The sequence below is a fragment of the Ornithodoros turicata genome, chromosome 5 (assembly GCF_037126465.1).
Source record: "Ornithodoros turicata isolate Travis chromosome 5, ASM3712646v1, whole genome shotgun sequence".
Taxonomy (NCBI): domain Eukaryota; kingdom Metazoa; phylum Arthropoda; class Arachnida; order Ixodida; family Argasidae; genus Ornithodoros; species Ornithodoros turicata.
Window position 1 is genome coordinate 78,409,363 of NC_088205.1, and position 14,958 is coordinate 78,424,320.

The following is a 14,958-nucleotide window of genomic DNA, read 5'->3' on the forward strand; positions in this document are numbered from 1 at the left end:
GACGCGAGGTGTTCACATCATGCCTGAATAATTCTAATTAGTTACTGAACTTTTTGTTTAATCTATGTTAGCGCCACGAAGCAACCGTGGCTATGTGAGGCGTACAGACGCCTTCCGAGTTTTGCTTAGTAACCCGACGACGTGGAGAACAGCCGCCATGTGTAAGACGGCACAGGTGTCATTCATTGAGTGTATTAAAGCCATTTTGTGACTGCTGCCAACAGGAAAAATTGCCCTCTCATTACGGATGTGTGTGCGTGTGTGTGTGGGGGGGGGGATGTGTTCATTAAAAAAAGACAAAACGAACTCATTACGGATTCTGAGTCGAGACGACGGTGCTTTATAATTTGGTCACTAATCTGAGCGCTAAAAGTGCATATTTCTTCTTCATCATCATCAACATAAAATTGTTGTCGTTTCGTGTCGTGTATGTGGCCTTGTGCCAGAACGTTCTTCCGGCGGCGGGTCTTAGAACTAAAAGCAGCACCTGACGCGGAGAAAAAGAAGGGACGAAAAAAAAAAAAAGCTTGTAGACTTGACTGAGTCCGTTCTGAAACTCTGTCCGAGACGATTGGATAATTTTGGCGTGGGGACAACGGAACCGAATGTTGTACCTGCGCACCTATTCCGGGGCGGTCTGACCGCGGCACCAGCATAACGTTGCGTCCCAAATTTAGAGCGTACATTAAAAGAAAAAAAGGATAAATGTGATATGGAAAGCGAGAAAAAGAATGATGACTGGTTGAAGCAGTGTTCCAGAATATGATTCTCAGCCAGGAGCCCCAGGAGTTCTCTCGGATTGCCAACAAGTTGACCTGTCATCACTCCAAGATTTCCATCATGCGCCCGACGTCTTGAAATATTGTGGTAGCGTTGTTGCGACGCGGCTTACGCGTGTACGCGTGCTTTTTTTTTTGGGGGGGAGGGTCTTTTGCAACCGTACCGTTTATGCAAAAAAGAAAAGATATCCCCACGAAGCGTACCCGTTTTAATACATCTCAGTCGGGTGATTCCCAACGCAGTCTGCAACTTTCCCTTTGACACCTCAGCCCTTAATGGAATATTTTAAAATCTAAGGAATGGGTCTGATATAATTAACTAGATACAGTGAAAAAGTACTGTCGGCGACGATACACGGTTGCTAACAACATTCAGTTAATTTCATAGATGTGGAGCTCTACGTCTTTGTAATAATCTTGGTCCGTGTAAGCCCCCCCCCCCCGTTGCATATATTTTTTAAAACACCCCTGCGCCCTTTCGTAGAATGGAATGGGGTACCTCTGGTCATTCGCCCGTGTTCTCCGTGTTCTTTCAGTGAATCTCTTCAATTACAGAGACGCAACGGTGTATGGCTGAATACTTCTTGCTTCGTATGTCTAGGCTGTGTGTCTTGTGTCTGTTTTTCCTTTTCTTCTCTTCTCCGTTTTTCCTTTTTTTTGGGAATAGCAAGCCGACCTCCGTCTGGCTAACCATTCCTTTCTTTATTTTCTTAATAAACATATCCCCCCCCTCTTTGTGTCTGTAAAAGTCTAGCTTGCAGAGCACTGACCTAAGTTATAACGTTGGGAGCTAATAATAATAATAATAATAACAACAATAACAATATGTATATTATTATTATTATTATTTTATTTTTGATTAGGTGCCCATAAACTATCCGAGGGTCTAGGAAATGGTGCACCAAGATACCTGCAAAATACAAAGGAAAACACACAACTAACATATTAATCATGAGTTCATCTCTAATATAATATTGTTATCCGGTGACATTGCTATTGTTGCGCAGTAATAGCTCAATTCTTCAACTGCGATAAATAGTTTTATGTAAAGGAACGCTTTCTGATTTCAGGATTCATTATCAACCGTGGATCCCATTCCCATGGGGCAGCTACTGATTGCAAGGTGGAACAAATAGTCCTGTCACTAATATGACTACTTGAAGTTATAAGGAAAAGGTTTTTTACGATTAATCTGTAGAAGTGGCGTACACTCTGGGCCCGTGTTGGCTGCTGGAAAAAAATAAAATAAAATGCAGTCTGTGGCGCTTATGTAGAAGGCACTCTACTCCAGATCTTGAAATGGACAGAGTGAAGAAAAGAAATAGCCCCAAGGACCCTAGAATTCAAATTGCCCCCCCCCCCCGATCACATAGTGTGGTTTCTTAGTTTTATACTGTCGATGCCATACCTCTAACGGTTTGCCTCTTTACCTGGACTCAAGGTGAGCATGACATGTCATTGCACAGAAAAAAAAAACATAATTGCCATGCGATGTGGTACTGCGTATATAGGTATAGGGCACTAAGATTATAGATGAGATTGGCTTAACCCGGACGAGGCAACTAGTAACACTATGTCGCGCAGTTCAACGTGATAAGAGTTCTAAGGAAAACGTAACCGCCTGCGCACGTCGAACCTGATAGGGTGAGGGAATTTCCTTCCATGGAGTTGACGTTTAGCAGGAACTAATCGCGACATCCGCAGGGTGGGATTTATATGTTTGCTTTTACGTGCGAACGCGAAAGGGGCTTTATTTTTGTAACCGTGTCGAAATGAGTTCGTAAATTTGAGTCCTTTAGGGAGAACTGTCGACGTCGTTGCCAACTATAGTGTTGCATTGCGAAGCTACAATTGCGGACGTATACCGGGGCCGGAATAACCCTGGGAAATCTTTACCTCGTATCGCAGGCGATGACTGCGTGTATTATTTTCGAGCTAACCATTAATGGCGAGCGTACGCGACTGAAAACGAATTTGTTCGATGACAAATGCCCATGGAAGTTAAAACGGAGAAGGTTGCACCATTTGCGTTATAAGCAGTCTTCGTTATATATTGGTTCCCCATTAAGCGACACAACAAGCTGCACAGTAGCCACAATGCCACCTTACATTGCTCTAGGCAGCGTCCATCAACTGGCGGTCATCGGCTACTTTGGAGGTAAAAGAAGCCACAGTGAATTGACCACCTGTTAAAATATAGCGCAAGTACTTATTTAAGTTACTTTCAAGAGGGATGCACGTGGAGTAAGTCTTGTATCCTTCTAAGTCTTCGAACTGCAGTGAAATATATCGCTGTATTATTAACAAACATAACGACATGTGCTTCAGTATCTTGGTGTGACCTCAAGTGATGAAACACCTACTTCAAAAGCCTGGAGAATACATACTGTAAAAAGGTGAGGATGCCGTAAAAAACTGTAAAAAACTGAGGATGCCGCAGGGATAGGTGGTGAAACGTCTACGTTTTATTGCTTTAAGTTGTTGCGTCAAGCCGGAGTAAACGCAGTGTAGCAGTGTGCGATCTTTGCGATAAGGTCTGTAATGTAGGTTACTCGAAGGATGTGACAATTTTGTTCCTCTATCAGAACCAATAAATTAAGTTAATAAATAAATAAATAATTAATTATAACAATTACAACAAATAATAGCAATAATTAAATTGACCATTAAATTGTTGAAAACGCCGTCTTGCATATCAAATGGTGACGTTATGCGCCAGTGGTCTACCCAGAACTTTTCTTTCGTTCCTTCGTTCTTGGAGGGGGGGGGGGGGTTGGGCTCCGCAAGGGGGGCGTATTTACATGCTTTTGACGAAATATTGTACAATCCCACAAAATTTTAGGGGGGTCTCCTCCAGATTCTGGGGGGGGGGGGGGTCTAGATAAGTTATGTTATGCTCTACGTTCCGCAAACTTCTTCTTCTTCTTCTTCTCCCCAAGAAGATGGCCGCGATCCGCAAGGGAGATTGGCCAGGCCTAATTCAGTATGATATGAGTGTGACAGTGACACTAAGGGCTAGAACCGGTTGGAGCCGGCAACGAATGAAATGAGATTATCTGCGATGACAGGATTCCATTTTCCGCAAACTACTTTCATGACCTTATATACTTCGTCTTCGCCCTCGCACGAACTGATTCTCATTCAGCATTTGATTATTATAGATGCGAATTACTCGTTTTCTTTCTTTTTTTTTCATATTCGTTCTCCTCATATTCCTCGTCATTATTATTATTATTATTTTTACATCAAATCAAAGATAACACTTTGGCGAGAAGAATGACATGGCTTACCTTTGTGTCATTATCATACATCTCCAAGCGATATCCCGGAATCACTCCCCGTTCGTTGACGTGCTCTATAGCCATCCTCGCAGCTTCCCTCTCAGCTATTCCGTTTTCGGCGGCCTTGCAGGGCCCGCTTAACTCGAACAACCCGAGCAGGAACACAACTTGAGCCTTTTTATCGTCACCAACCACCGGAAAGGGGTGAGGAATTCGGTAAGCGTCATCTTCCACGTCACCCTTCTTCTTGTCACTGCCACCTTCCACACTATCGTTGAACGGGAGCGTAAAGAGCGGCATGACGCTGTTGTTAGCAGCGTAGGTCCATTCCTCGGTTTCGTTGTATGCCAGTTCGGCGCTGTAGAGACCAGCCAGCGCTGGGGTGGTTAGCGTCCAAGCTAGCAGAAGGAAGCTCCTCCGCCCTACCATGGGTGCCTGGTGTAGCACGCTAACCCATCGTTTTGACGATGCCCTCTGACGACGTGTTTCCGAGTTGCGCGCCTGCTTCTTTGTTGCTCGTTTATTTGTTCGTCAAGGGAATGTCTAAGGACAGGCACGATACGAATGCTAATCACTCCGGCGCGTAGTGAGCGTTGCATTCAAGGACGTCTCCCGGTTCGTAGCGGCAGGTGGACGCAGACATCGATGACATTGTCGTGAGATTGTGTAAGAGATACGTATACTATGATATGTGCGGATGCGATATTAGTGGAATGATTGGTCGATGTGGAGTTTGGAAGTTCTATAGCTCCTTTGGTTGCTTCTTTGTGGAGTCATCTGGGCGTAATCATTGCCCGCGACGGCCCTCCGCCAGCTGTTAGTCTGAAACATATTTCCGACGGTGTACGCGCTAGAAAATCGAAGACTAAGTTTAAAAGTTGAGAAACAATAACTTCTTTCTAGCCAGTTACCTTGGTAGTTACACTGTTCGCGTCACAGTCTTCGTGTTGTCTTGATATGCGGCGCGTAGATGAGTCGACGTGCGGCATTCTGTACTCATCACCACATCACATACCTTCACTGCAACCTGCACGCTTCGAAGCAGAATCACCCAACAAACTTATCACGATCGCCTTTCACAAACTCGAAGCAATTCCCGTAACGAGTTTCTCAGACTCTCTACTTTTCGTGCACTGTTTCCTAAACGGACACGGTACATTAAAAAAAAAAGGAAGAACAGAACCAGGAGCAGAAGCACCCGCAGAAGAACTTGCAGCACACTCACAGCACTCGCCGCGTAAACTTTTGCGAAGTTGCGCACGCGTGTGAGCGAGCGATTTTTGCGGCAGCGGCGTAAAAGCGAAGAGCAAGCGCTCGTGTCCCGAACGAAACTCTGTTGCTTCGGCTGACGGGGCACGAGAGTTCGAAGGCGGAATTCCCGCCGCGCCAGCGGTGTCGCCATCTGTGAGAGGTGCGGCGACATGGCGGACAGGTAATACCTGTCGAGCAATTTTTCACCTTGCGAGGTCGTTGACGGGAAGGGGGTTTTCGATGCGACTTCTAGAACTACGGATGTGATACATGTAGCAGGAGCAATATGCGACTGTCAAGCTTCGGTAGCTTCGACGTTTCAGTAGTTTTATATTTTTCAGTAACGTTATCAGAATAATGGATACGTGATGATGATCGGGAGAGCGAGCTTGGATGGGACGATACGGTCCTGGAGTACACGGTAAAACTTTGGGATATCGAGTGCAGTGAAGTGCACATGTTGAACGGAGTGATAGCGACACGATGTATCTTTCCTCCGAGTTCCAGCGAACTCCAAGTTCACATATTTTGTGATGCCAGCAAAAGAGTACGGTCAAACCTCGCTTTACGAACACCCTTCGTTTCTCAGAAAATCGTTCGTAAATCGAGGTATTCGTAAATCGAGGTCCGAGGTCTGCAGTGCACAAATACCTCACAAAACCAAGGGAAATTGATTTGAATAAGTTTTATTTTACTGCGTAATTGTGCTTTGCACCATACTTTCTGCAGTGTCTATCCTGTTTAGAAGAGATGACAGAAGTCTGACACTTGACTCATGCACCCGGTCCTCAAAGTACCGTATCGCGCGCGGATGAGACTGTTTCCAACGGCAAATATCACGCTTGTCACCGGCTGTCAGGACTGAACGCTTTCTTGGAACTGCAAGATGTTACCATCTCGGAGACCTGGTCCAAACTCACAACCATTCGGCTGTAAACGCCCGAATTATTCTTTCAGGAAATGGTGAATCATGTTTGTGGAACGTAGTGGCGTTGGGACATTGTATGTTTCACCTTGGCAGCATGTACTGAGGAACTTTCATTATCCTCCGGTCCATTGGCCTGTCCTCTGTACGTTCATAACGCCCGTTCGTATATCGAGGTCAGAATGGCTTGGCTACTTTGGGTCCGTTCCCTCATAATCCGTTCATAGTTCGGATATCGAGGGTTCGTAAAACAAGGTCCGACTGTATACGGACCTGCGGCTTACGTACGTTAACAGGACCAGGCTTCGGGTACAAAGTAAAACCTCCTCCTTAACAAAGCACGAGTAACACCCCTGAAGAAGCTGAGTCTCCCTCGTTTGGAATTCCTCGCAGCGACGGTCGGAGCTCGAATCATTCAGTACCTTTGATCTTCGTACCTTCATTCGATTCGATTCGATTCATTCGGTTATCTTTGTACCTTCGATTCAGTACCTTCGGATATCAGGTACGAGTACCCACATGTGGACAGATCTTACAATTAACCTCTGTTGGAGACCAAGTAAAAGCCGGAAAGTATTCGTCAAGAATCGAGTACAGGAGATGCAGTCCTGGACTTTGACTGTTGGAGTCACTGTCCAAGTGCCGAAAACACCCTGCCGATTTACTTACACGCGACTTTCCGGTGAGAGAGCTCGAGGCGAGCATTCTGTGGTGCCCTCGATGGTTTTCTGAATCAAAAGACAACTGGCCCCCACTGCCCCTAAAATGCACGGCAAGAGTTGCCGGGACCTTGTGGGACGTGTGGGTTATTACGCGAGTGAAATGGGAATCAAATGGATGAAGCGCACGTGCGGACACACGAGAGGTGAGGGGGGGGGCATATATTTATTAGAACAAAGAAAAAAAAAGGAGGAGAGGTGAGAGGAGGGAGGGGTGAGGCGAGGCGGACACTGTAGGCATACGTCACCAAGTGGATACGAAAGACGATATGAACATACACTATGCATGCATATAAGGCACAGCGGCTGCCGACAAATACAGTTCAGCCGACAAGTCCACTAGCGTTAGCTGTTCCCGAAGTCCCTAGTGCAATGTTGCCAGGTAGTGCACCTGAAAGGAAATATTGCTGCGGGGGTCACAATTAATCGTACTTTCAGCCATAAAACCGCAAAAATGTAGCAACAGTGATCACTACGTCCTGAGCATCTAGAACAAGGTACTGCTTGTCAAGTATTAGACCACGCCTGTAGCATGGTCACGTGTGGCCAAGGCGAAGGCGTATAAGTGAGAGTGAGTGAGTGAGTCACGTACACAACGTGGTTAGTATGTTGAACATAAAATCAATATTCAAGGGAGCTAGTGTACACTTGTCATCTGCAGCATGTCCCTGAGCCTTGTCTTGTGCCGTTCGTTTTGCGTTCTGTCCATTTGTCTTTTCCGCAAGCACAGGGACCTATTGCCAGCGCGTGGTTAATATTTGTAATGATGGATAGAAGAAAAACGGTCGTTTCAGATCAATTTGTGTGCTTTTGTTCTGTTGCGAGAGCGGGAATGTCAGCCTTTTGAGGATAAAAGGATTATACGAGCGAACTGGTGTAAACATGACGTAGGGAGCACACCCTTACTTTGGGGTGAAGACAAGGGGTACGTTGGTCAAGGGATACGCCAAGGTCAGCCCGTGATGAGCTAAACGTTATCAATTGTCAGTACGTTTACTTCTTGGACCGCGAACTGAGCCGCAACAAATTACGAACACGTGATATACGTTACGAACTGCTTATCTTCTCTTCTGTGCAGTTTTGTGTGTTGTCCTTTCCGCCTCCCCGTACGCATATCTCATCGGTAGATAATTAAGATGAAGTTCTCCGGGATGCCTTGATCAGACATGACAACGGCCCCTCTTGACCTCAAGAAGGTACTCGCTGACTGGCCAGCAGCACATCGACATGTTTCGCACTCTGTGATGTCCTTCCTTAGGACTTTTGTGGAACCAACCTCCTTGGTTGCCCGACCTCGCTACCATAAGCGTACTGGAGTAGCCGGCCCAATGTAGAGCTGGGCCAACATCTCCATATATTTATTTTTTTTTAGCCAACCCACAAACCAACCAAATGATTAAAGAAGACGGAAGAAAGAAAACGACGAATGAGACGTTAGGCGGAACGTGCTCCAGTCTCGATATCGTAATCATATCAATGTTCATCTATACACTGAAACGAAAAATGGCTGTAACTTACCTTGATGGCCCTCTACGACTGACCCCTAAACTTTGAAAAGGTATTGGGAAACTTTGATTCCATGCATTCCCCACGCACACCGTACTTTAATCAGGAAGGGAAGTCTGTGGCGATCAATGCAGGATGTCAGATTGGAATCCAACCTGAGTTCTTTCAATAAACGCGACGGCATCCCTGCCACGCGTGACGTAATTTAGCTATGATCAAGCTTGCTTTCGGAGAAATTTCTTTCACGTTGGTCTTTTACTCTCTTTTCTTTTTTTTTTCTTTTTTTGCCCGTGTTTCTATATCGGGTCACCTCCAAAATACTATGCTTCTTGCACGAGAGCGTTAGGTATCGTTAGGTCGGGATAAATTGTACAAACGAAACGAGTAAATCCACCAGCTGACTTTTTTAGTCACTTATTTCGTGAAATTCCTCGCGTTCCAATGTCGTTAATCCGTCGAATTGTTCCAGCTTTCAAATTTCTTGAACATCGAACTCGAAATATGCTGTAGGTTTTGCTCCGAAGACTCGCAGGTTTACAAGATGTGGATACGCGTTTGGAGAGTTAGTGGCCGGAACACCTAACAACAACAACATCAATGACGATGGGATGAGGTGATTCACCGCAACAATTGCAGTACCATACCTCAGTGCATGTGGGTTAATTTATGAGTGGGATGACGATGAAAAAGATGAGGCATACACACTCGCACGCACACATGACACACGCAAATGAGATATCACGCGCGAGTGCATCGTAACTGATGGGGATAGCAGTTCATCCGGTCGGCCTCCAGAGATGTAGTGCTGTGCAGATCACATCTCCGCATGCGTGCCAAAAGCTCTGGGCTCAGATGAGTTCAAGCGGGCTTGTAGATGTCAAGAACAGATAGAATAAGTGCAGGCACGGTGCTGCACAGGGTTAGAACAAGGACCCAAGATCGCGGCAAGGCTGAGCGGCTTGTTGTTTATACATCTCTATCTCTATCGTTTTGATCACCATCATCCGTTTGCCTCGCTTAAATCTGAAAAGGTCTGTCCCAAAAGTAATGAGAATGACTTAAAAAATAATTTCGTTAACAAAATACCATTAGACTGTATCACCTTCAAAGTAAGTTCTTTGCCACTGAACACAGTAATTCCAAATGTCGGCACAGTTCCCCCTGAAGTCGGCCCAGGACGCATACTAACCTCCTTCCCCCACTCCTTCCTGCTCTCAATCTGTTCACATGTGTACGCCGCTCATAGCCACAGTTGCTTCGCGGCGCTAACACAGAATAAAATAAGTAATTACAGCGAAGTTGATATATTATCTCTATGTGAGGTCTTCATGTGAGACCAGACTTGTACGTAACGCGTTACAAGTAGTTGGGTTACTTGTAATCAATTACTTTTTGAGTATTTTTTCGAGTAATCAATTACATTTTTGAACAAGTAATTTTTCAAGTAATTCGATTACAATTTTAAGTAATCAATTACTTTTGAAGTAGAGTCTGACTCAAAATAACAATGCTCTGTGACAAATTTCCTATGTCTTTGTTGGGCTATTGTACTGTAGTAAGCGGAAAATATTATTGTTACTTCTCACGCGCGAGTCTTTCGCGCTATTTTAGCTGTCTCAATCACTTGGGAGTTGTTCTTTTTTTTTTTTTTTTTCGAAGCACACAGGGGCGGAAATTTTTGCATGAATTCAAAGTGACGGCCCGAGTAACGCGTTACTTTTATACTCGTTAATCAATTACATTTTGAGTCGAGTAACTTGTAACGGTAATCAATTACTTTAGCTAGAAGAGTAACGGTAACTGTAATCAATTACTTTTTTGGAGTAACGGGCACAAGTCTGTGTGAGACGCTGTCCTGAGTCCTCGTCGGATCTGACTAGGCGTTTTCAATAGTGCCAAAATAGTGTGTGCTTTCAGGTGAATTTTTACTTTGTGCGAACACAATAAGTCGCACAGCGCCAAATCAGGGAAAGGTGGGGATGTTTGTCTGCGGCAAAAATTCTGTCACAGCCAATGACATGTGACTCCACGGATTGTCGTCGTGGAGGAACCCACGTGGTCGCAGCGCTACTGCACACTCGCAAAAGCCTCCTCAGACGCTCGGGGACCTATAGGTCCCTCGTCCAAAGTGAGTCCGACATTGAAATTCCGGTCCGAGCCCTTAGCAGTTCTGAGGACTGGCGTTTTCATCGGGTCTTGACGCTGTAGGTCGCCCTGTTGACCCTCAACGGACCCTCTTTTCTTCTTTTCCTTTTCCTTTCTTTTCCTCTTTGTCTTTTCCGTTTCTTTTCTTCTGTCTTTTCATTTTCTTCTCTTCTCTTCCTTTTCTTCTCTTTCTTTTTTTCTTCCCCCATTTACCTTTTTTTTTTATAGCAAGCCGACCTCCGTCTGGCTGACTTTTCCTTTCTTTTTTTATTTATAAACATATCCCTCCCCCCTTCAACGGATTTCCTTCCAACCTTGAAGGCCTTTTGCCATCTGAGAATTTGACTTTACGACAAAGTACGCTATCCCATACACTGTCTTCAACCTTTCTAACGTTTCTGAAGATTTTTTCCCCCAAGTTTCGCGCAAAACTTAATTGTATAACGCTGCTCGACAATCCTCCGCAATTTCGTCCGTGACGAGGCCGAAAAACAAGAGTGCACTTCTGTAACGGTCAGTCTGTTCGGAGGGCTCATGCCCAACTGTGGATGGCCTGATGGTATACCTGACTGATTGATTGATTTGTAAAAGAATATATGCCTGTCGTCTACCTCGACCCCCACTTTCTTTATGCGGCACCAATCTCAGAGCGTAAAGATACCACTCTCATTTCTTTTGGGACAAGCCTCGTGTGACCGTGTCATATTGTTGCGATTTAAATACTATTCTAAAAAATTGGCTACGTCTTTAAAGGGACGGTGGAATCCATTCCAGTCGATTTCTGAACTATAGTGTCATCTCGTTCCTTGTGGACTACTGACAACGTTATCGAAAATCCCACAAGAAATAGTGGCGTAGTTTAATGTTATTCGATAGACTACATGACAGGAGCAGCCGCCGGATGATGAGAGTATTCCCTCTCTGGCGAAACGAGAAGACGTCATTCCCTAAGAACCAATGAGGACGCGACCTTGAGAAAAGGAATACCGCGGCTGTGCGGGCGTCTCATAAGGTACGTTCGATTAGGCCTGCACTGCCTGAATCAGTTCCGGTGGTGCTGCACTCGCCCGTTCGTTTCGCCCTTGCAGCCGAGCGCCCCCTGCACCGGCTCGTTCGTTTCAAACCAGTGCACGCCAAGTGTAGCCCTAGTGTAAGGAAACTCTACACTCCCGCAGGGGTCAGTTCAACGGTAGTGCAGAGTAATGGCGGCAATGGCAGCAGACGACACAAGGCAAATAATAGTTAATGTAAATTCTCGAACGTTTCCCGAGAGAGCCGGAAGAGACGTTTCAATTCCAAGTCGAAATAACGATTCACTACAGTTTCGGTGTACATTGGTACACGGTTCCTGTCAGTTCGCAGAAGATTCAACGCTATCACTGTTACCAGGTCGTCGAATTCTTCGTCCTCGCTGTCAGAATCCACAAGTTCCATGGCTGTTTGCACAATTGTTGAACAGCTCATTGTGTTCGAAATTAAAAAGCAGCAATGCACGTGTGATTGAAATGTCACACGCGTTCTTACAATCCGTAGCGGTGTTAAGACTCGCGGAGAGCAGAAGGCCCGCACTAGCGCTGCACTTCGATATTCGTTTCGCGGCGGGACTAGTGTTGCACCGGTGAACTGAAGCTGGCCTAGTGCTGCGCCAGTTCAGAACTGGCCCTGCACCGGCCGGAACTGGTTCAGGGAGTGCAAGTCTAATCGAACAGACCTATAGAGTTACGGGGTGTCTGGACTGCGCCTTTCGTCCTCTGAGCGCAGCGCCCTCTCACTCCTTCGCTGCGCTGTGATGTGGAATCAACAACTTTATTTTGAGAGGAAGAGCAAGAGTTATGTGGAATCGAATAGTGTGTGACGATAGTGAAGCCGGCCTCACGGTATGACTATGGCGGGCTATAGCCCGCCATAGTATGACGGTAACGCATTGCAAAAATAAGAAGCGGAAGCAAAACGACAGCAACTAAATGAAAAGGCATCCGGCACGGTAGATGGAAAGATGCCGTAGTTCACCGTACCTGCACGTAACTCTCCTGAGACCGCCATGTTGTCCTATTCTGGTACTCGGAAGCTCATATTTTCGTCGCTCTAATATTTAATTTTTCACGCTGAGGCTTCCGCGATTTTTCTGTAGCCTTCGCACGCATAAATGCGACATCGTGCGCCACTGGAAGCGCATGGTACTGTACCGGAAGGTACTTTAAGCAGCAGACATGCTTTTTTGTACTGCTGGCTCGTTTGACAGCCTGGGTGCTCAGTATACAAATTACGCCACAAATTTCGTTCAAATCCACCTCGTAGTTTTTTTTCCAGAAAATTCAGATTTAATATTACGGCAACCCTGTGTTTAAAACCCGACACGAACCCCGCAGTTCCCGCCATGTAAGGCGGCGAACATAAACATGCCAATAACAATGGGAGCGTACAGCGACACCTGTGGACCGCTACCATCACCACACCGGTTAACCGGACGTGGTGCATTTTTGCTTAGGTGACTTGCGTAGGTGATTCTGCTGGCGGTTCTGTTACCCATTTCCACGATGTACCAATGTTCCTGAATTTTGAGAGAACATGTGTCAGGGAACTATCTTGTTTGAACAAACTTTTCAAATAAAGTTCAAGAAGCTGGCCACTTAGCCCATGACGTACCCGATAGAGGGCTGGGGACATGTAACACTGTTGCTCGACGAATAGGTGATTGTTTCCCACCAGGCGTCGCCCCGCATCTTTTCACCGCAATTTCAGTCGTGATTAAAATATATTTAGAGTTTTCTGTTGCACATAACGCTTGCAGTGTGGGTTTCTTTCGGAATAAGCTTTCAAATGCCTCTGCCAATATTAACAGCTTGCCTGCTGCTTTACAGTACTTTCAAGTAGACAACGAGTTACGTGTGCAAATGTCACTGGAGTTTATCCGCACACACCCTGTACATGTTGGTTTGGTTTGCTTTTAAGAAAAAATAAAATGGAGATTTGTGCTTCAGTAATGTGAGGCCCGCTACTCCACATCACTTGCACCATTACTTTGGTGGAAAACTCCTGGAATGATGATGCCAATGAAGGTGAGCAAGATAATGGCGATGATGATGCTGATGATGATGATTAGTGGTGGTGGCTATTCCGACAGAAAGCAAGTACACACATACTGAGATGTCACAGAACGCGCAAACACGCAACACGCAGAGAGTCCAACAGCAAAACCCACAAAACACACATATAATATCAAAACTTGTTGTCTGCATCAATGTCCCGGAATGTCCTGTACATGTGATAGAATCGTTGCCATTTGTCGCGTGTAATCGTGCAGAGTAGTTTTTCATCTGGTCTTTTTCTTTGTTTTTCTATGCCCGTCAGATGAAGACACCCGGTGCGTGATCTACTGGAGCCATAACAGGTAACTTATCGATACGACACCACAGGTATGAATGAAGGACCGGCTATGATGCCTCTAACAAAACATACGTCTTCTCATATTGACAAAAGAATCGATGCACTGGAGGAGATAACGAAGCAGGAAATGTTGGCGTGATAAGGAAAGGGCCCCTGATTGGTCGTTTCGCCTGCCAATGAGCGAGACAGTGACGGATAGGCGCGCTTGGATCGTTTGACACAACGACACCCACTTCATCACCATTGAGTTATAACCAGAGAGCCGGGATCTCGTATTATCCGACACACATCCAGCGAAGCGTGAAGCTGTCCGGTTTCCGCAACTTCCACCTGCCGTGATTCTTGTGTCAACAGGATGGCTGCGTCATTAATGGGAACTTGCAAAGAAAGAATTGAATTTGAAGAATGTGATGTGTTTGCCACATGTGTAATTCCATATGTGAACTGCTGGAAAATCCGAAGGTCTGGTGGAAATAGGCGGAGGACAGCCTCATTCCGTGTGTCTCCGATATTTCGAAGAGAAGATTGAATATTTTCTCATCGTGGGAGTGTTGTTCTGAATCTCAAAAGACCACACTTCACTTGCGAACGTTCATGTCGGCTACAGTCGTCGTCATGGAGTTGCGTACAAGTTTTTACTTTCCTAAGAAACAAGACAGCCTTCGATGTCAAATACGCAACTCCAAACATATCGTGTGTACTCCGAAACGCACGCACGCGCGCGCACACACACGCACGCACGCACGCACACACAGTGGTGTGTTGTCCTTCGTACCAACGACGTATGCACGTACGCATGCTAAAGTCCAGTCTGTAGCGATTCTTCCTCAGCGTTTTGCGGAATGTATTCTGCTCATCGGCGTCCCTGTCGTTATTGGAACAGCACGTAGGTAGCTGAGCTGTGTAACAAACCTAGACATTCTTTTTCGAAGGAAGTCCGTAAACATTGAACGTTTTCAAAAATT

General features: G+C 45.7%; 1 protein-coding gene across 1 annotated transcript in view; it reads right to left on the reverse strand.

The window, feature by feature from the left end:
• The window catches only part of LOC135395946 (gamma-aminobutyric acid type B receptor subunit 2-like), a 144,074-nt gene extending 138,703 nt beyond the window's left edge, over window positions 1–5,371 (reverse strand). Inside the window, exon 1 of the mRNA XM_064627031.1 lies at window positions 4,070–5,371. Within this exon, the coding sequence (XP_064483101.1) occupies window positions 4,070–4,489 (420 nt within the window). The 5' untranslated portion in view covers window positions 4,490–5,371. The remainder of the gene's footprint in view (window positions 1–4,069) is intronic.
• Between the last annotated feature and the right edge of the window lie 9,587 nt (window positions 5,372–14,958).